At 37.2% G+C, this 23,164-nt stretch overlaps 1 protein-coding gene across 5 annotated transcripts in view; it reads left to right on the top strand.

Annotated features, from left to right (window-relative positions):
* Positions 1 to 19,674, top strand: part of PAK3 (p21 (RAC1) activated kinase 3) — a 420,017-nt gene extending 400,343 nt beyond the window's left edge. For 3 of the 5 annotated variants that reach the window (XM_036270651.1, XM_036270653.1, XM_036270654.1), the window contains 2 exons: positions 15,700 to 15,837; positions 19,347 to 19,436. In XM_036270651.1, the coding sequence (XP_036126544.1) occupies positions 15,700 to 15,837; positions 19,347 to 19,436 (228 nt within the window). Of the gene's footprint in view, positions 1 to 15,699; positions 15,838 to 19,346 lie in introns of all 5 variants that reach the window. The other 2 variants (XM_036270656.1, XM_036270655.1) reach the window with 2 other exon arrangements.
* Positions 19,675 to 23,164: the final 3,490 nt, after the last annotated feature.

Raw genomic sequence — 23,164 nt, forward strand, 5'->3', positions numbered from 1 at the left:
GGAGACCAGAGAGGGAACTGTCTAATGTCACTACCAACTCCATGCATTATGAGTTAGTTGGATAGTGTATTACCTTCCCAGGTCTGCCAGTCAAGAGCTCCATAACCTTGTGTAGATTACTTCTTGCTGGTTCTCCATGTCCATATGCCTTCAAACCTGTGGAATTTGATGAGATTATTGGTTACCAGTAAATTCCAATATTCCATGGAGTTCCTTGGGCTTAAAGGACCCAAGGGGGGGGGGGGGGGTCATGTGACACTTAATTCCACCAGAACTGTTCCTTTTAGTTTCCTATGTTGGACTTCCACATGACATTCACTTAAATAAAAGGGGAAGCTCATGAGTCTCCTGGCTCTGATTCTGTGTTCTTAGGTTGTGAATAGGCTACAGCCTTCCCTGACTTCTGGAAGTGTCATGGTTTGAGTATGTATTGTCTCTAGGAGTACTTCCAGAGGAGTGATCTTCAGAAAGCATCTCAGAGACTTCTCACCTACTGACTAAATCTGCATCTCATAGAGTGGAAAGATTTCCCTTTTCCTACCAAGCAAAGACACTTTGTCATTATTTGAAACATGTTGCATGTGAAACTGGGTAATCCCACTCTGACAGGAATCTTGGAGAGAAGCTAAGGAATAACACTGCAGTATTAAAGCTGCTGCAGGGACCCATGGTCTATATTCTGTGGAGTGATGAGAAGAATCGTATGTTATTGTGTACAGAGATATTCACTTTATGAACTGCATATAAAATAGGAATTGAAACTAGTTTATGTAATAAAAATTGCATGTTTCACAGATCACATCACAGTCTGACTGTTTTGATACCAATAGTTATTTGGAAAAACCCAAAAGAATCTGGGAGTTAGTCCCTTTCTGCTCTAATATTCGTAAATGAGATATAAACAAATATATAATGTTAAACAGTACCTTAGAAATAGAAATTAGTTGAGCTAAAGAGAAAATGGGAGGTGAGGAAGTCAATATACCAAATACAGAGAATGTTTTGAGATGTTTTGTGTGAAAAGGACCAGAGATATGGGTCAGTAGGAGAATGGGACCTAGGATTATATCCCCTTGACCATACTGATTTTCTAGTCTTTATTTTCATTTTCTTCCTCATTTCACCAGCCACCTTCTCTCTAAAATGCCCTTTGACCCCTGTCTTTGTCCTATGTTCTCTTGCTCCCTATGCTTCTCACAGTTTTTCTCCTCTACCTCATGCTCCATTTTGCTTTCCTTTCTTTTCTATCTTTATACCTACCCCCATGCCCACTTCCAAATCCCCTGTGATTCAAAAGCTTGAGTTATGCTTGGGCTGCCTGAGTATACATAGCCTGTTCCACGTTCCTGACAAACACTATTAATCCAGAGAGATTAGAATGAGCACATGCATTGAGAAAGTCACCTGGAATTTATTTTCTGGTGGTGACTAGTCTTTTATGCTTGAAAGAAATACTTTAAAGCTAGGCCAACACCTATCAGTCAGTGGTAAATAATTATTATTTATTTATTTTTTTTATCCTCACCCGAGGACATTTTTCCATTTTTTGTTCATATAGAGCGGGAGGGAGAGAGATGAAGAGAGAGAGAGAGAGAGAGAGAGAGAGAGAGAGAGAGAGAGAGAAACATCGATGTGAAGGGACACATTGAGTGGCTGCCACCTGCAGGACCAACCAGGCCGGGGACAAACTGCAACCGAGGTACATGCCCTCAGCGGGAACCGAACCTGGGTCTCTCTGTACCGCAGGTCGACACTCCAACCGCTGAGCCAAACCGGCCAGGGCCCTAATTATCTTTTACCATCAACCTATAAGAGGGTAGGATCTATAGTAGGTTATTTTAAATGACATTTTAGGATTAAAAAACAATATAAAGCCCCCCTATCCACCATAATTTGGTGACAGATGAGAACTACTATGTAAGACAAGTAGGAAGCTAAATTAGACAGCATTGCTTATTCAGTTATCATACTGGACTATTGACTTGAATAAGTCAAAATATGGAATACAATATTAGTTATATATAACAATTATTTGGAGATTTGGCCCCATTTACTCTCTTCTTAGAAAGAAAGAAATGTCAAAGCCTTTCATGAAATCCATAAACATTTCAGAGACAGCAATATCTTCTAGCCTTTAACCTCCGACATCCCAGGTCATGAGTAAACTAAGGTATCAAGTCACTTTCTCATAAAAAAACTCAAAGGCAGTTGAAAATTCTAAAATGAGAAAGGAACCAGGACAGAGTAGGTTACAGGCAACAACCAGAGTAAAAGCTGCTTGTAAATTCTCAACATATTTGTAGACACTGGTGAAAACAGTGTACAACCCCTCTAACTGGGTACCTGTCTTTTGTTTCCCATGTCTAAGCACATGGAAGACCACCTCAAAAGGGCCCATTTCCTCTGTAGAAGCAGTGGTGGAGTTGCTCATGCTCAGCATGCCTCATTTCTTGAAGAGCCCTTGTCCATCTCTGGTAGGAGAATTCCTACCTCAGAGACTGGGAACAGTGGTAGGTGGTACTGTGCCATGGTCAGAACCATGGACTCTGGACTTATACTCCCTGGATTCAAATATTGAATCCATCATTGTTAGTTGTATAATATTAGGCAAGTTATTATATTAGCCCCTCAGGCCTCAGGTTCTTTATCTGTCAATTGAGAATCATTATTAAGTCTACCACAGAAGGCTGCATGGATTAAATGAGCTAATACTAATCATTTAATAAATCTTAGATATTAATAATTCCCATGGACATAGTATTTATATAGATATTGAGATGTAGATGAATAGCCTCTCCTCTTGGTCTTATAGTTAAACTGCACTGTATGTTAAATAGATTTGTATGAACTAGGTTGGGAGCCGGTTCACCATTTATAACAGAGTATCCATTGAAAAAATATATTTTGAGTCTCAAGTATTCAACTTGGAAGGAAATGTTTGTACCATAGTCTATCCTCTTTGTAAAGTGAATCTTTGTATCAGTTCAGGGGCCCCTCGTGGTTACTAACACATTTCCATGGCAGTCCCCTGGTTTGTTTTCTAAAGTTCTAACCTAAATTTTATAAACTGCTTTAATAAACTGAAGTCACAAATTGAATCTGTCTAATTAAATTGTTAGTCCTGTTGCAAAACTGGCTTAATGAAAATGTATTGGGTATATATGGATTGTTTTGAAGAAATGTGGTAACTTCTAAGATGAGATCACTGATTTTTTTTAACTGAAAAATTGCCAATAAGGTAAAATGAATTATTCCTTCAACTAGGTAAGGTAGTTTTCTTTGAGCACTTAGGTAAATTTAGTTGTACATTGGGGTCAGTGAAAACTGTAATGTTTGTGTATTATTGCAAAGATATTTCAATTATTAAGAAGTCCAGGAAAAAAAAAGATGGCAGTGGGCAGAACCGGAGGATGGTGAGTGTGAGAGAGAGTGAACTAGTGTGTGAGAGAGTGTGAGTGGATGTGAAGATAAACAACCAAACTCATGCAGTGCAGAGATGCAGAGCAGAAGGTTCCTGTGCTGTGGACGGGAGCAACCAGCTATGGCAGTAAGCAGCTCTTTAGGGCACTTCTCCCTGCTCTGCAGGGAGGTCCCACCATTTTGGAAGATCCCAGGTCTTCCCAGGGAGGAGGCAGTGGGAGAAGGGAGGGCCCAGCAACCTGAACCCACCAGTGCACCTGGAACCATCAGACCAGTGGACATTCTGTGTCAACACAGACCAGTGCACAGTAGTGGAGTTCCCAAGGTGCTGGCTGCAGAAGCCACAAACAGCCGGGAGCCTAGCACCATCCACCAGAGTAGCAGCCCAATAAGAGTCTAGATATACCCCCAGCAACAGAGGCTGGGGAGCAGACATCCATCCCCAGGCAAAAGAAGTACAGATCAGCAGTTGAGAACTATCCTCAAAAACTATAGCAAAGGCTGAGCAGGAGCTGAGCCCTACGGAGCAGCAGCATTCCCCAGCCACCAACTGTGGGACCTGGGGCTCCACAGAAGCCTGTGCTACCCAGCAGCACACAAGAGCGATGGGAAGCCACAGCCATAGAGGGACAGGTGCAATCCAGCTACCTGTGGGACCTGTGGAGTGTGGGAGCACCAGAGAGGCCTGTGCAACCCAGTGGCCTACAAGATAGGTGTGGAGTCAGGTCTCCAAAGGGACTGTGCGATACAGCTGCCTGCAGAACCTGCAGGATTCTGGGGCACCAGAGAGGACTGTGCAAACCAGCTGCCCAGGTGATAGGTATGGAGTTGGGTCTCCAAAGGGATTGTGTGATCCAGCTGCCCACAGTATGGTCAGGGAGCTTGGATCCAACAGAGTCTGAGCTATACAGTTACAGGTAGCACCAACGGCCAGCTGATAACACAGTTCCAGAGGGGCCCACGTGATCTAGCTGCAGCACCTACCAAGACACACCAATACCAGCCCCCAGTAGACAATCCTCCAGGATCCACATCAGGCAAGAGGGGACATGAAACAGAGCAGTCTGTGAGGCACGGTAGCCTTATTTGATATGCAGTGAGCTGCATACACATCCAAACATCCCTCAATGGGTCTAGAGCTACCACACGGCTAAAATGGGGAGACAAAGAAACAACACCCAAAGGAAAGAAAAAGAGGAATCACTAGAAAAGGAACTACAGGAAATGGAAGACAGCAATATATCAGATAAAGAATTCAAAGCAATGATTTTAAGGGTGCTCAAACAATTTGGTCAGAACTGCAAGCAACTTAATAAGAATTATGAAGAGCTCACTGGGAACTACTTCAGCTTACAAAAAAAAAGAGGTAGAGCTATGCATACAAATCAAGAGGAAATAAAGAATGACATAGCGGTTATGAAAAATACCTTGGAAGATTAGAAGAAGCTGAAGACCGAATCAGTGACTTAGAAGAGAAGGTAGGGAAAAACACTCAAATAGAGCAGCAAATGGAAAAAAGGTTTAAAAAGCAGGAGGAAAGTTTAAGGGAGCTGTGGGACAATAAAAAATGTAACAACATTTGCCTTATAGGGATACTGGAAGGAGAAGAATCAGAGAAAGGAATAGAGAACCTATTTGAAGAAATGATAGAAAATTTTCCTAAACTGGTGAAAGAAAAAGTCACACAAGTCCAGGAAACACAGAGAGTCCCAAGTAAGATGAACTCCAGAAGACCCACAGCTAGACACATCATAATAAAAAAGGTAAACATTAAAGACAAAGAAAGAATCTTAAAGGAAGCAAGTGAGAGAGAAAGAAAGTTACCTACAAGGGAGCTGCCATTAGATTTTCAGCTAATTTCTCAATAGAAACAATGCAGGCCAGAAGAGAGTGGCATGAATTGTACAAAGTCATGCAAGGCAAGGGTATGAATCAAAGACCACTCTATCCAGCAAGGCTATCATTCAAAATTGAAGGAGAAATAAAGAACATCACAGATAAAAAATAAAATAAAAGCTAAAGGAATTTACCACCACCAAACAAGTACTGCAAGAAATGCTGAAGGGACTGTTGTAAGAAGAAGAAGAAACAGGGGGGCGGGGTGGGGGAGAGAGAGAGAGAGAGAAACACAGGCAAAAAATTAAAATGGCAACTAATAACTATCTATTAAATGCTCCAATCAAAAGACATAGGGTAGCTGATTGGATAAGAAAACATGACCCATATATATACTGTCTACAAGATACCCACCTCACAACAAAAGACTCACACAGGATGATAGTGAAGGGATTGAAAAAAATTTTCAAAGCAAATGGAAATGAAAAAACACCTGGTGTAGCAATACTTATATCTGACAAGATAGACTTTAAAAAAAGGGCCATAATAAGAGACAGAGAATGTCACTACATAATATTAAAAGGAGCAATCCAACAAGAGGATATAACCCTGGTAAACATATATGCAACAAATACAGGAGCACCAAACTATATTAAAAAAAAAAAAACTTCTGGAGGACTTCAAGGGAGAGATCAATAGCAATGCGATCATAGTGGATAACTTTAACATGCCACTGACACCACTGGATAGATCTTCTAGAAAAAAAACTAAAAAGGACATAGAGTCCTTATAAGGCAAACTGGACCAATTGAACTTAGTTGGTATTTGCAGAACATTTCACCCCAAAGCTACATAATATACATTCTTCTCAAGTGCACATAGGTCATTCTCAAAGATAGACCATATGTTAGGACACAAAGCAAGTCTCTACAAATTCAAAAAAAATTAAATCATATGAAGCATCTTCTGAGATCAAAGCAGCATGAAACTAAAACTCAATTACAATAAAAACACTCAAAAACATTCAAACATTAGAGCCTAAATAGCACGTTATTAAACAACAAAAGGGTTGCTAATGAGATCAAGGAAGAAATTAAAAACTTCCTGAAAACCAGTGACATCAAACATACAACAACACAAAATCTATGAGACACAGCGAAAGCATTGCTGAGAGGGAAGTTCATAGCACTACAGGCCTACCTCAAGGAACAAGAAAAATTCCTAACAGAGTTTCTAACTCTACAACTTAAAGAACTAGAAAGTAAACAAAAAGAAAAACCCAGAACTAGTAGCAGGAAGGAAATAGTAAAGGTCAGAGCAGAAATAAGTGACATGGAGACTAAAAAAAAAATTTCAAAAGATCAAGGAAACAAAAAGCTGGTTCTTTGAAAAGATAAAAAGATTGATGGACCTTTATCCTGACTCACCAAGAAACGAAAAGAAAGAAACCAAATAAACAAAATCAGAAATGAAAGAGGAGAAGTAACAACTGACACCACAGAAATACAAAGGATCATCGAAACATACTATGACCAATTATATGCCAACAAATTGGACAATCTAGAAGAAATGAACAAATTTCTAGAAACACACAGCCTCCCAAAACTGAACGATGAAGAGAAAGAAAACTTGAACAGACCAATAACAACAAAGAAAATTGAAGATGAAATCAAGAAACTCCCAGCAAACAAAAGCCCAGGCCCAGATGGCTTCACGGGGGAGTTTTACCGAACATTCAAAGAAGAACTAATATCCATTCTCCTTAAACTATTCCAAATATCCAAGAAGACAGAACACTTCCAAACTCATCTTATGAGTCCAGCATAATCCTCACACGAAAACCAAAGAAAGACACTACAAAGAAACAAAACTACAGGCCAATATCCCTGATGAACACAGATGCCAAAATTCTTAATAAAATATTAGCAAATCAGATTGAGCAATACATCAAAAAAATTATTCATCAAGACCAAATGGGTTTTATCCCAGGCATGCAAGAATGGTACAATATTCGCAAATCAATAAATGTGATACACCACATAAACAAAAGGAAAGATAAAAATCATATGATCATATCAATAGATGCTGAAAAAGCTTTGGACAAAATCCACCACCGATTTTTGATAAAAATGCTCAGCAATGTGGGAATAGAGGGATCATATTTCAACATAATAAAGGTCATATATGTAAAACTTACAGCCAACATCATACTCAATGGGAGAAAACTAAAAGCATTTTTCTTAAGAACAAGAACAAGACAGGGATGCCCACTTTTGCCACCCTTATTAAACATAGTACTGGAAGTCTTAGCCACAGCAATTAGACATGAAGAAAAAATAAAGAGGATCCAAATTGGAAAGAAGAAAGTAAAACTGTTATTATTGGCAGATGACATGATATTGTACATAGAAAACCCTAAAGACTCCATGAAAAATCTCCTAGACTTAATGAATGAATTTGGCAAAGTAGCAGGATACAAAATTATCATCAAGAAATCAGCGGAATTCTTATACAACAATGATGAAATCACAGAAAGAGAAACTAAAAAGACAATGCCTTTTACCATTGCAGCAAAAAAAAAATTAAGATACCTAGGAATAAATTTAACCAAAGAAGTAAAGAACCTCTTCACATAAAACTACAGGTCCTTACAAAAAGAAATAAAGGAAGATATATAAAAGTGGAAACATATACCTTGTTCATGGATTGGAAAAATTAACATCATTAAAATGTCCATACTACCCAAAGCAATCTATAGGTTCAATGCAATCCCCATCAAAATATCAATGACATACTTCCCAAAACTATAACAAACACTCCAAAAGTTTATATGGAACCAAAAAGGACCCTGAATAGCCACAGCAATCTTGAAAAAGAAGAACGAAGTAGAAAGGATCACATTACTAGATTTCAGGTTATACTACAAAGCCACTGTAATCAAAACAGCCTGGTACTAGCACAAGAACAGGCAGATAGATCAATGAAACAGAACATAGAACCCAGAAACTGACCCAAGACAATATGCTCAATTAATATTTAAAAAATGTAGCAAGAGCATACAGTGAAGTGATGATAGTCTCTTCAATAAATGGTGTTGGGGAAATTGGACAGCAATTTGCAAAAAAATGAAGCTAGAACACCAACTTACACCATACATGAGAATAAACTCAAAATGGTTAAAAGATTTAAATGTAACTCATGAATCCATAAAAACTCTAGAAGAAAATGTAGGCAACAAAATCTCAGACATCATACGCAGCAGAATTTTCACTGATACAACACCGAAGGCAAGAGAAACAAAGGGAAAAATGAACACATAGGACTACATCAAACTCAAAAGCTTCTGCACAGCAAAAGAAACAACCAACAAAATGGAAAGAGATCCCACTCTATGGAAGACCCTACTTGCTAATGATGCATCAGATAAGAGGTTAATTTCCAAAATATATAGAGTGCTCATACAACTCCACAAAAGGAAGACAAAGAACCCATTTCAAACATGGGCAGAGGACCTAAATAGACACCTTTCCAAAAAGGACATACAAATGCCCAAGAGACAAATGAAGAAATGCTCAACATCACTAATCATCAGAGAGATGCAAATTAAAACAACAATGAAGTATCACCTCACACCTGTCAGAATGGCTGCTATCAACAAATCATCAAACAACAAGTGTTGGTGAGGGTGTGGAGAAAAGGGTACTCTAGTACACTGCTGGTGGGAATGCAGACTGGTGCAGCCACTATGGAAAACAATATGGTGTTACCTCAAAAAATTAAAAATTTAACTTCCATTTGACCCAGTGATCCCACTCTAGGAATATACCCTAAGAAGCCTGAAACACCAATCAGAAAGAATATATGTACCCTCATGTTTGTAGCAGCACTATTTACAATAGCTAAAATCTGGAAACAGCCCAAGTGTCCATCAGTATATGAGTGGATTAAAAAGCTGTACTACATGCACACAGTGGAATACTATGCAGCTGTAAGAAAGAAAGATCTCTTATTCTTTGAGATGGCATGGAGGGACCTGGAGAGTATTATGCTAAGCGAAACAAGCCAAGCAGAGAAAGACAAATATCACATGATCTCACTTATTTGTGGAATACAATGAACTAAACAAACTGATGAACAAAATTAACCCAGAGACATAGAAGGAAGGGGGGAAGGGGAGGAGGGTGTCAATGGGGGGAAAATGAGAAATATCTATAACAAAAACAAATTAATAAATAAAAATAAATTAATTAATTAAAAAAATCCAGAACATCACAAACTTTTATGTATATCTTAATGAAGAAGACCAACATTTTGAGGCAAAATGTTGTCCTTCTAATATTGTAAATGAGGTCAATTGATCATAGGGCCTATATTATCTCACCATAGGAATTAAACAGACCTTGTTCAATGATGTAGCAGAAAATTAATCAAGAGCACCTTCTCTGTTGAAGATCAGTCTGAGAAGACTAAGTTTCTCAACTATGTTCCAAGTTTTAGAGAGTACTTGTTCTTCCCCTTCCTCTCTGGGTTTGCCCAAAGCAGATTATTGTTTTCTAATTTTCCATCCCTTTTATGGCATCTGCTTACATATACTGCTCATGGAGTTCTCTTCCTTCTCCCACACTAAGGAGTGACTAGTCAGAAGTTATTACGTGCCAGGCCTGTTAAACACCTAAAAAGTTGCTTTTGTCATTCTCGGTGTATCTTTTTACAAGTTTAATAGTTTACTTTAGGTTCTGAACTTTTATTTTTATTCCTTACCTGAGGATATTTTTATATTTATCTTCAGATAGAGTGAGAGAGAGAGAGGAAAACATCGATGTGAGAGAGACATATCGATTGGCTGCCTCATGAATGACCCTGAGCAGGGCTGAGGACCAAACCGCAACCGAGGTATGTGCCCTTTACCATAATCAAACCCACAACTCTTTGGTCATCGGGCCGATGCTCTAACCACTGAGAAAAACTGGCCAGGGCAGGTTCTGAGCTTTAATACCTTGTATATCATGTTATATTCCCAGCTCAATTAAATCTATTTATATATTTTGACTCTCATTTCATTCAGCAACAAAAACATTTATTGACACATATTTTGAGTTCATTGCCATGAAATCAAGAGTTGATCAAGTCACAATTCCCACCTTCATAGTGCAGAACAGCAGACCTATAAAGACATAACAGATATATACAATAAAGTGTGAAAATGGGCATATGGCCAAAGGACTGTGATAACTCAAAGAAGGGAATTGCTAATTATATTCTCAGGGTGATCATCTATCCCACTTTGCTTAGTATTGAGGGACACAGGACCTTCAGTGCTAAAACCTAGGACAGTCCACAGAAAACTGAGGTCATTTATCACAATATCTATCCAGGAAAGTTTAAAAGGAAGCACAATTTTAAATAGAGCTTAAAAGACAAGTAGAAATTCACCAGGCAACCTAAGGGAAATGGGGATAGCATTTTAGGCAGATATGAAAGAACATTTTCTGTTATGGGAATTTTTAACAAATTGCTGTGTAAACTTTTGGTCAACATGTGCACGTGTGTGGGAATGGGGTCTAAGAAGGGTTCCAGGGTGAGGAGAAAACAAATAAGGGCAGGAAAGTTGGGCAGGTGCCAAAGCGAAGGTGTTATATGCCTTGGTAAGGAATCTTTACTATGTCCTGTGAACCAGTGGTTTTCAAATGACTATAGTGATTCCTCAGTTCAAATGAAACTTTGTTTGGAAGCAAAAATAAGTAGAGAAAAAAATATTTCTCGGATTGGAACAGATATGTTTGGGTACATGGTCCTAGAATCTCTACACCTATCTCCCTCTTCTACCTCTTTTTCCTCTTAGCTGCCCTTAAGGGGAATTTTGGGGAACACAATTGAAAACCATATCTATGGACCATGGCGAGCCACCAAATATTTTCAAAGCAGAAAGATGAATGACATGATGAGATCTCTGATGGGCTAGATTGGTAAGGAGAATGGACTGAAGAATAAAAAGGCTTAATTAAAGAAAACCAACTATAAGGCTATGGTACAGTCTGAGGAAAGCTCAATCTTAAGCAGAGACAATGAGTATAGAGAGAGGTTGAAGGGTATAAAAGATTTCTATAGGTTGCATTGATAGAAGCTAGTAGACTGATTATAGTAAGGGTTGGGGAGGGAAAGTTGCTGGATGAAGAAGGAGAACTTAAGGATGACTCTTTGGTTTCATAAGAAGCAACCAACTAAAAAGGAAATCTCTAGTCTAATTTCTAATAACCAGTTAACTTTCTTTGAGATTTCACTAACTCAGATAAAACCAAAATATGATTACTCATACCTAGATATATTTTCCCAGTCTTTCTTCATCTAATCTAAGACTAAACTTTGCTAGTAAAAATCTTTTTTGCTGGGATTGTTGGATTGCATACAATTGTATTTGTCTCTCATTAGCAAAGCCCTGGGCAGCAATTTTCTTTTTATGGCTGATATACAGGATGTGTTCCAAAAGTTCATTTTTAAGTTAATTATTTGAAAATCAGATTGCGTGTTCCCATAGAAGTGGCATTATGCATAGTGAGTAGGTTCCCAGGCCAGTCCACAAAGGCAAGTGTAGCCCATAATATAACTGAAAGTGTTGAGTTTTGTAATGGAAATTAGTTGAAAATAATACTGTTGCAATTAAAAGGAAAACAACAGTTGAAAAAGAAGTCATCTGTGTTTTTGTTTTTTGTTTTTTTTTTTCTTCAAGAGATAATACTTGATGAAAAGCAGGTTTAATCCTAGAACAACAAAAAGAAATAGATAAGGATTTTTTTTTTTGTTAATTGGACAGCACAACCTTTTAAATTTACTTCTAAATAATCTTTTAGAGTGTTTGTAATAATAAAAGCAGCTGTGTTCATTGTTAAAAATTTGGAAAATAGAAAAATATGTTTTACAAATTAAGTCACCAATAATCCTACCACCCAGAGAGAACCACTATTAACATATTGGTGTTTCCTCTCAACCTTTTTCTTAGTACATGCATTTTTAATCAGTCCAACAATATTAACTATGCTACATCACCATGCTGAACTATTATGCAGTATTTAAAGTAATATTTCTGAAGAATTTTTAAAAACATTAAACAATATTTATGATATAATGTTGAGAAAAAGGCAGCCTTACCTTTGATACCTAGATTAGGGATGAGCATGTGTAAGCAGATCAGGACCATTCAACCTTCAAGAGTCATCTGTTAGGCTCCAAACCAAGATCTCCTCCCAACCACCATCAGTCCCACCCCCCAAAGAAAACCACAGCTGTTGTTGTTATAGAAATTCAAAAGAGGGCATATACATTCTTTGAAGTGCTGCAGAGGTTCATAGCACTGGTTCTTTATTCTGATTCTGCTTCAAATTACAGGACTTTCTTCTCCCTGGCTGAACTGAATCACTAGCACCATTCAGGCTTCACAACTATTATCAAGGTTATTTTTTTAAATAAATGGAACAGAAAGAGGGGCATGCATTTCCTGAGGTAATTAGGTATGGATTGAAGGGAAGTGAGAAAGGCTTGGGTAGAGATGTATGTGTATTTGTGAGGACCAAGATTATGGAGTAGAATGTATTGAGCTAAGAGTACTGAACAAAAATGAGAAAACGAAACAGTGTGATATGCAAACAGATCTACACAGAGAGGAAAGAAGAAAAAGATATGTGTTTGTTTAGGACTGGGGTTGGCTACAGAGTAGAAAGAAAGCAAACAAAGGTTAGAGAGTGTGGCAGAACTGTGGCCAGCTGAAATTAAAGAGTTTTGAAAGAAGGCGGCAAATGTAATTTTTAGTAACCAATTTTCCTTTAATAAAGGAACTAAGATTGTTTGTGAGGATATGTTCATCAAGCACTAATTATCCAATAACTAAGGACACTCTGTTTGAACTTAATTTATCTGCTGTGAATGTGCATCATTTGATTTTTGCCCAATCGATAATTTCCTAAAAGCAGTTTATGGGTTATTTTTGTATATTACCAACCTCCTTTTAATCAGGACTAGATTTGCCACTGAATTGTATTTTTGCATGAAAGTTCTAATAGCTGCCACCTGCATTTGCTGTTCATCAATGAAGGAATTTAAAAGGAGATGGAAGAGTCTGGCAGGTGTGGCTCACTGGTTCAGCGTTGACTCATGCACCAAGAGGTCCCCGGTTCAATTCCCAGTCAGGACACCTGCCCAGGTTGTGGGCCCAATCCCCAGTGAGGGGCATACAGGAGGTGGTCAATTGATGTCCTCTCTCATCGATGTTTCTATCTCTCTCTCCCTCTCCTTTCCTCTCTCTCTAAAACAAATAAAGAAAAAATATTTTAAATATAAATAAAATTAGGTAGAAAAGGTGAGGGAAAGGAAGTTGTTTGTTTGGAAGCGGGTGTATTTACATGTGGGTTGTTGTTTGTTTGTTTTTTTAATGTCCTGGGTGGGGGGAAATGTTTCCTCTCACTTTATAGAAACATGTGGCATTGTAATTCTTACTCATCACTAGGCAAGATAATCCACTTCTATGGGATTTTGCTTCTCTCGTTTTTGTGGCTCTCATAGTTGGTATACATATGATGCAGAGATTCTGAGTTAAGTGGGCTGCAAATCCTTGACCAGTAGTTGTCAATGCTGGCTGTACATTGGAATCTCCTGGAGAGCTTTAAAAATACTGGTTCCTGGGTTTCACCCCTAGAGATTTTTACTTAATTGGTCTGGGTTGAGAACTGGGCATGGGGAATTTTTTAAATCTCCCCAGGTGATTGTGAGAACCTATACTTTAGGCCATTGCTTAATTAGCTGGGTGGAATAGAACAATTCTCAGAAAGTGGTCCTGGAACCAGCAGCTTTAGCATCAGCAGGGAATTTGTTAGAATGAAAAATTTGGGGCCCTTTTACAGATTAACTGAATCTTATTTACAGTGTGGTGACCCCTGAATATGTGTTTTAACAAGCCCTATAGGTGATTCTAGTGCATGCTTTAGGTTCACAGTCACTGGATTAAACAGCCCTTAATCCTTTCTAAAGTACATCTCTGGAGGTTTTTGGAAAGGATGAGAGATGTTCTCACCAGCTATTGAAAAGTGGCCTGGGAAATTACTTTGATAAAAATACTTTTAATAAAAACAATTAGGAGCCATGGAGGGGAACAGAGGAGTGGGTTGTTAATTTGCTGCAAATCCCAAGCATATCTTCATACTAGTTAGGGCATTTGTTGCATAGTTACAATAACCTTGGTGGCAATACCTGCAGGAAAACTCCTACTTAACCTTCAAGATGCTGTTCAAATGCCAACCTCCTATGTGAAGCTTTCTCTGAGCTCTGGTGTAAATTGCTTCATTCTTGTGTTTACTTACCACTTGGTACATTTCTTGATTAGATCTGGTATCACTGTATTGAAACTCTCTATGTCTCTCTCTCTCCCTCACTAAATTGTGTGATCCTTGAAAGTAGGACATTCTCTACTAATCTTGGGATCTCCAGTGTCTAATGTACCTGATGTATACTTAATGCTCTAGAATTATTTGCTTAGAGGAGTCATGAGGAATGTCTGTCTAGCTTTTTGGCTATCAATAACCTTTGCAAGATGAACTTTGTGAATTAATCCTGGTCTTGGGACTGACTCTCTGCTTTGAAGTCTAGAGCCCTTGGTTTTCTCAGCACACCATGAGCAGATAGATATCCCTCACTGATAGCCTTACACAACACTAATTTCAGGATATATTAGCAATTTATTATTTTACGGTAAGATACATAATGGTCTGGTTACAGGACTACTAATGTCAGTTTTTCTCACAGGTAGACCTTCATGGGAAATCTAAATAAAATCTATAGGGATACGTTTGCCACAGTACAAAAGTACTTGAGTTTTTAGGCCCAACAGGTTACCTCTAATCCAGGTTCTGCTATATTCTGTTTTCTTGGTTGTTTGTTTGTTTTTTGTACTTCTCTAATTCTGTAATAGACTCTGTTCATCCCTGGACTGCTCACAAATATGTTTAAAACAAAATAAACACCTAATAAATTATAATAATCTTTACAATCATGCCTTTTAGAAGTTATACATACTCAGGTCAACATGATTGAATGTATATGTGTTTCACAACTCTTTAGAGTCACAGATTCACAAGTATTCTTGGTTTAATTTCCTAGGTTGTTAATCACACATTCATTATAATATATGGATTTTTACTGGTTTAACTCTCAGAGAACAACCTTATAACCTTATTTACAAGTTTTGGGGGATGGGTCATCTCACTTTCACCTCAGTTATTGACAAGAGTTATAGTTTCTAAATATTATAGAAAGTTTGAAATATATGTCATCATTCTGTATACTGGAATTTTTAAGACCCACTGTATAAATCGGAAGAAACTGGATTTGTACCTTCTATGCCAACTCATAATCCTAATATGTATGTGCTGAATAGATTTCTACAATTTTTTTCTATAGGCATTATATCTGATAGCTACTAATGGAACTCCAGAGCTCCAGAATCCTGAAAGATTGTCAGCTGTATTCCGTGACTTTTTAAATCGTTGTCTTGAAATGGATGTGGATAGGCGAGGATCAGCCAAGGAGCTTTTGCAGGTGAAAACAAAATAGTACAATTACAAAGAGTCATTATATTCAGTTTTTTCTAACTTCAATGTTTGACAGAAAGAGTTCAGTCAAGAGATGTCTAGTGAGAGTTAAGCTATAACCATGTGATTTTAGACCACAGGCACGTTAAGTATAGACATACATCTGATACATGATTGGTTGACATGTTGCCTTTCTTCTGAGAAGTTGGTAGTTTAATCTATAAATCTCTTTTGCTCTTTCTGGAGTTTTATTTTTCAAGGAAAAAAATATTGTGAACGTCTCGTGTTATTGTTTTGTTCTAAACTTTACTTGTGTCCCTGGATGCTATATGCAGGTGCTCTTGGCTGGAGGTAACTCTCTACATAACTATGCAATTATTTCCATAACATTTACTACTCTAAAGCTTTACTGGTCAAAGCCCCTTGGCTTGTGATCCCAAATGGCAGGCACCTGCTTGCCTGCGTGAGTAACATCCAGTGGTGAGTGCCTCTGTAACCATTTGGCCTTTTCATGGCTCTCAGGGTTTACTATCTACAATGATAATTAGTACCTATGATGTACCAAATTATTTATACACATTATCTCATTTAATTCTTACAACTCTATAGGGCAGGTGTTATTATCTCATGTTAAAGAGGTAAAAATTGAAGCTCATATAACTATTGAGTGGTAGAACTTGGGATTTGAGCCCTGGATTGCCTGACTTTCCACCACATAAACACACAAACAACTTTAGAGCAAAAGATGAACAGGAATAGCTTAGATAGATTGCCAGTTTGGTGGTTTGGTTCCAGACCACCGCAAAATAGCAATAAAATGAGCCATAATATTTTTATTGGTGAGGGGTCTTGCCTTCAATTTGTAAAAAAAAAAAAAAAAAAAAAAGCAACATTTGTGAAGCATCATAAAGTAAAGTGCAATAAAACAAGGTATGCCTATATTTATATTAATAAAGCAACACATTCCCAGGATTACACATGTAGCTTCACTTCTGGGGATTGTTCCTCAGGGAAATGTATCAAGCTATGTAACATTCAAAAACAGTGACTTGCTTATTCTCTCTGAAACTTTGAACACATAATCAATTTAAACAAAAGGCATATCCATGGATTCAGGTGATTGAGGAAAAAACCAAGAAAAATATTTTTCCATTGCTTCTGAACTCCCTCCTGAGACAGGCAAAAATATATCTCACCCCAACCCAAATCACACCAGGGATAAACCAAGTTGGAGGAATTAAGGAAGCTCTGTCTGCTCTTTTCTGTTATCTGTGAGCATTTCACAGGCTCTCATAGAACCCTAAAATGTCAAATCTGGAATAGTTTAGTTCTTTATTAATCCTCTAGTTAATCCTGTGTCAAATTATAGATGAAAAACCTGAACTTTTGAGTACTTCACTTCCACATCTTTTCACTCCTCCCACCACTCTACATATACTTCCAAGGATAAAAAAAATATGATTTTTTTAATGTAGCTATGTAGTTACATTGATAATTGAATAAATTATCTAGTTAGTTCATTCCCCAATAGTATTTTCATCTGAACCAGTCAGATAGCTGACACAGAACTATATTGAGTTTAAATTAAATGCTTTTTTTGTTTCATCTTTTCATTTTATATATATTAGTAATAACCCTATATTGCCTTACATCTGTATAATTTCATTCTCTGACTTTAGCCTATCAATGCCCACTTTAGAGGTTAGAAAGGAAAGAGTTGCATGACATTCACAGCAATGGAAGGTTTGAGAAAAGACATGGGTATTAAGTATTTGTGTGACTTTCTGTATGGCCTAAGCCAGTTCCAGGCCCATTAATTGATATTTATTGAGGAACTCCTATTTGCAAGGCTTAAGTGCAGTGGGTGATACAAACCTCCTAAAGGTATGATTCCTCCTCTCCAGAAGTTCACAATCTCCTTGGGTAGATAAAAAATAAAAATAATGCAAGATTGTCTAGTTACTCATTCAAACCAAGTGACTGTTCAAACAGTAAATGTCATTATTTTATAGGAGATCAGAAAATGTCTGCAAACAGGAAGGAGTTCTGGTGGGCTTTGAAGGACAGATCAGTTTTAGGTAGGTTGAAGAAAAAGGGGACAGGAAGTACAGATGGCAGAACTACTGTGTGACCAAAGGTATTTAGCCCAGGTTTAAGGGAACATAAAATATAAAATATAGCTGAAAATTTCAAGTAGGAAGTTGCAGGAGATGGGCCATAGAGGGTCTTAAACACTAGGCTAAAGAATTGGAGCTATAGGCAGTACGAAAATACTGAATATATCTGAGGGAATTACATGATGAAAACTTTGTTTAGGAAGATTAATGGTAGTATGCAATAAGAATTAGGACTAGGGAAAAAAGGAGGCAGGAAGATCAAGGGGAAATTATTGTTACAGTTCAGGACTAGATTAGGCCTAAACTAAGGAAGGCAAGAGATCATTGTCAAGAAACACTGAGAAGAAAATGTGTGGTAGCTGATTTCATGTAGAACATAATACAGAGGAAGGTAAAAGTGACTTCAGAACATAAAACCACTGGTAGTATTCAATAAAATCGAAAGTGATAGAAGATAATACAATGGCAACACATGTTTGCTTCTATATAGTGTATAAGGAACTGTCATTTACCTTACCCAATTTAACATTGTAATAAGCAGAGGAGAGGATTGAACTTAGTTGCTCTGACTCCAAAGCCCCTGTGGTTTACATCACACAAGAGGACCCTGCATGGGAGTCTTTGACATATACTTTTAAACGTTGAATTTAAGGTGATAGAAGGACATTTAAAAGGAAATATCCAGCAGGCAACTGGAGAAATAAGACCAAAATTAAGGAAAGCGATCTGGTCACACAACATAGATTTGGGAGATATCCCCATAAAGCTGGTGAGAGGTTGAAAACATGAAAGGAATGAGCTCTCAAAGGAATTAAATTAGAAAAAGAAGATAATGAGAGCTAAGTTCTAGTATGTGGTAGGTGGGAGGAGGTAAAACCAGGGAAGAAAATGGGGAGGGAGTAGTCAGTGAGCATGCCTGTGGAAGAGAACCGGGATAGTAGAATGTCACAGGCCCCCAGAGAGAAAACCATTTCAAAGAAGGAAGAGATATTCATTTGTATGAAGTGAAATGATGGAGGCACAGCTATAGGGTTTAGCAGTTAGGAAGCCATTGGTTTCTGGTTCAAGGTCAAAGGCATTTTTTCAAACATGAGAGCTGCTCCAGATAAAATCATCAGTTTAAGAAATTCAGAAAGCCAGACTGTTGTAAACACTGAGATTTTACAAAACCCCAACTCTGAGTTTCTAGCTCTACCAGTCAGCTACCAGAGGATTTCATAACACTGAAGGACAAAAACGTCTGAAGGACAAAAGGTGGCACTACTTTAAGAAAGCAATATTTAATTGGGTGCTCAAAATACATTTTAATGAAAAAGATAGCTGCTTGAAAATATAAAGTAATATATTTGTTGGAGGAAAGAATTCTAGTAATTCTTTATTTTTTTTTTTTATTTTGCAGCATCCATTTTTAAAATTAGCCAAGCCTCTATCCAGCCTGACTCCTCTGATTATCGCTGCAAAGGAAGCAATTAAGAACAGCAGCCGCTAGGACTGCAAGCCTTACCCCACACCAACTCCCTCATGAGAAAGACTGAAATAAAACTCTACTGCAGAAAAGATAGAAGAAAGACAGTAAAATGGGGTGGGGATTCTTTAACTTTCCAATGAATATAAACTTCTTATAAGCCTTTTTCCTAGTCCCTCAGATTATGTAATTTATTTGTAAGCCTGAATCGCAGCCCAAACAGGGCAGCAATGTCGAAGTGGCCATAAAGTGGTCACTTCCACCGTGAAGCGAAAGAGCCAGTAGTGAATCCCCTCATTTTGTGCATTCACTTTGAAGAAAAAGGTTTCTCAAAGTTGCACACTCCCTCTTCATAGTGTTGTGTTTGTTTTTAAGTTAGAGAGTAGTCCCTCTTGCATTCGAGCCTCCTTCAAAACTCCTACCCAATGTAATGTTTGTAACTTGCATTGTCATTAGATGTCCAGAAAAAAGATGTCAAAACATTTTTTGTAAAGAAAGCAAAAAAAACACAAAAAAAGAAACAACAACAACAAGAAAACAAACAAACAAACAAACAAAAAAACAGAGCAAGTACTGTGTGAACATGTGGAAATCCATGCCCTAATAGTTGCAATTTTTTATTCTTCTTTTATAGTGGTGGCTTAGTTTGTGTACCTGTTTTTCTGTACTTGCATTGGAAAAGGTTTCTTTTAAGATACTTTCCAAAAGCAAGGAGGAATATGTGTGTTCAGGAAAGGATTTAAAAACTCTATATCTAAATAAAGCTCTAATTGTGAAATCCTGTCACATTTTCATGATGATGCTTAAGAGGTAGTTGATTTATCATTTATATAAATCAGCTTGTTCAACTTCATGATACCTGAAAAAGGACATACCAAAACTGTGGCACTCCTGTTGAGTGAGTCCGGGTCCACTAGGAAATCCTCATAGGAGAAATCATACTTAAACCAAGAGTGAGAGTGAAAAGGAAAATAAGATGAATGTGAAGTACTGAAATCCTTGTTGGACAGTAAGTAAACAAAGATTTAAAAATACCTAATTTAACCCTCTCTTGTGCTTGTGAAACATATGCACTGTAAAATAGAAACATCAGGAGGAGACAAACCTATTAACCAACATTTGCTTATGGTAAAAATTATTTATTTTGACAATTTATAGCATCTTAATTTTTTTTAAAAAATCTGGAGAACAAGGATATTTTTTGGTAAGCATTCAACTCTGTAAGAAATGGGAGGTCAGTGAAAACTATATCCCAATCAACATTTGGCTGTAAGTACTTGCTCCCATTTTCTTTATATACCACTAATTTTTGTTTCAGGATATAGTGTGTTCTTACTTAGTCTTTTGGATTTCATAAATATGCTTATAAAGATCTGGAAGTTCTCTAGTGAAAATAATTAGAGTGTGCAATCACATATCCCAACACATATAAGTCCAATGGACCTCTTTTTGTGGCTTGTAGAAAATATGAAAAAAAAAGAAAATATGAAAATTTGACTATTATTTCACCATGTCTCTATTTTTAAAAAGTCAACAGTTGGCATTTTCTGAATCTTCTGAGACTAGAAGAATATCTGAAAAATGTCTGCATAGAAAAGGATATGCTTCTCTTTGAATTGTCAAATTTTATAAATTCTTTAAAGTTGTTTTTCTAAGCCTTTGAAAAGCTAACGATTTGTATTTTAGAAGGCTTTTTGATTAGTAGTATATCAACTCTGAATGGAACCTATCCACATTAAGCAAGAGCCAGAAAGAGATCAATGCCTTGGGCCTCTCTCTTTCTCTGCCAAGGTACATCCATCCACTTAACCATCCATTTATTCCTTAAAATGAAAGCACTTTCATTAGAGAGTTTCTGCTAACTATATAGTGCATGTTTAAGTTTAGGAGATGACACCATTGGTGGATTTCCTACTGTTTTCTTTGACTATAAAATTTGGGAGGGGCTTGAAAACCTACCCCAGAAATGTCCACAGTGGGATAAAACAATAAATGTGAAAAGAAAATCAAATGGAAATATTAATTTGAAGCATGCCACATTATACTTTGTAAAAATCGTGGCTGAGACTGAATATTTTAATGCCACACTGTCCTAATGAGAGAAAGGGGGGATTAATTTTAATTTCATTTAAACTTAAGTATTTTAAAAAATGTCTTTTCATTCATAGTACCAGAGAATTCAAGGACATAATACCTGGGATGCAACTATGTACATTGCAAACTATGCCCTGCTAATGAAGAGATCCTCAGACCTGGTTGGGAAATCCCAGTTGTCAATTAGCATCCCTTTTATGTCATAAAGGCCTTTTTATTTTATTTGGTGTCAGGAAACCTGAAGCAGCAATCATTCAAATCACTGTAGGTAGAGAAATGGCTGCTCTTATTTTTTCAATTCAGCATTATTAACCACAAGGAGGCAGGTACGTCTTTATCACATCCCAATGTCCCAAGATTTTATAATATATACCAATAGGCTTTACTCTTCAAATTTATATCTATGTAAATTTTAAAATAAAAAGTTTCTAAAGTCTCTTCCCTGTGTTGGAGAGTTATGTATATTTCTAATAAGTATTAGAGAGAAGCTATTTCTCCTGCCAAAATGATGCTGAAGAATTCACATTTGGTACACTTGAACAAATTGGATTCCAGATGGTTGATTGTTTATTCCCTTTCCCTGGATTTTCATAAAGCTTATCTTGACACAAATGAGTCTATCCAGATCTTTAAAGTTGCTAGTGTGCCCTGAGATGAGGGCACATCATCGAATGTTGATTCTAAAATGTCCTGAGATTGTGATAGGGCGGGGGGAAAGTCAGGGAAGGGTGAGAAGCACAGTAGAGATTATTTATTTAAGAAAGAAAGAAAACATTAATGTTATAACAAGGATCCGGTGCGTTGTCGTAATCCCATGAAGATTTTTGGATGATACAATCTCCTCAAATCAGTCACTATGTTGGGTAATGACTTCGTTCTTGCTGATCTTGTCTATGTGTCATTGTAAATATTTGTGCATCCATGTTGCATTTTGGCTACTGGATGGCCACGTCATATAAAAAGATGTAACTCAAGTATTTATTCTTTAATTGTGTTATCCAGATTTCTTTCAGGCTTGTGACTTTCACCCCATCACTTGAGTTAAACCACCTGATCTCCACATCTATCCCTCCCCTGTGAAGCACATTCCATTGCTAAAAGAAAAAAAGAAATATGAAATTACTTCCTACTGTCTGTATAAACGTTTTGATAGTTTGAGAAGTTTGTCTATAAAGGATATTTCTCACCTCAAAAATCATGTAAATAATTACATTCCATTGCTCAAAGGGTTGTTTATTTCTAATGAGGCTGCCAGTTCTCAGAGAGAATCTATAAATCACATTTATATAACATAAACAGGGATTACAACTATGTAAAAGTATGTGTGCATATGGACAAAGACTGGAAACACAGATAATTGAAATCAGTTGTGTTAGGGTGGTGGGATTATGCAAAATTACTTTTTTCTTTAACTTTTTTTCTTTTATATTGTTATGACATTGCTTTATAATAAATAAACATCAGGAAGGGCACAATAGAGAAATAGAAAAGATTACAGAAACAAATGCCTTCTGGCCAGAGCCCAGAGCATGCAGGGCACAGATATCTGCTAGCTACAATTATTCCATAGGCTTCATATTTGCTTACGTGCTGAGGTTGGCACATGTTCAAGTATGGCACGTGCTTTCTTAGGGGCTTATTATCTATAAGTTAAAACT

The sequence above is a fragment of the Molossus molossus genome, unplaced genomic scaffold, assembly GCF_014108415.1.
Source record: "Molossus molossus isolate mMolMol1 unplaced genomic scaffold, mMolMol1.p scaffold_m16_p_2, whole genome shotgun sequence".
In the NCBI taxonomy this organism is placed as follows: domain Eukaryota; kingdom Metazoa; phylum Chordata; class Mammalia; order Chiroptera; family Molossidae; genus Molossus; species Molossus molossus.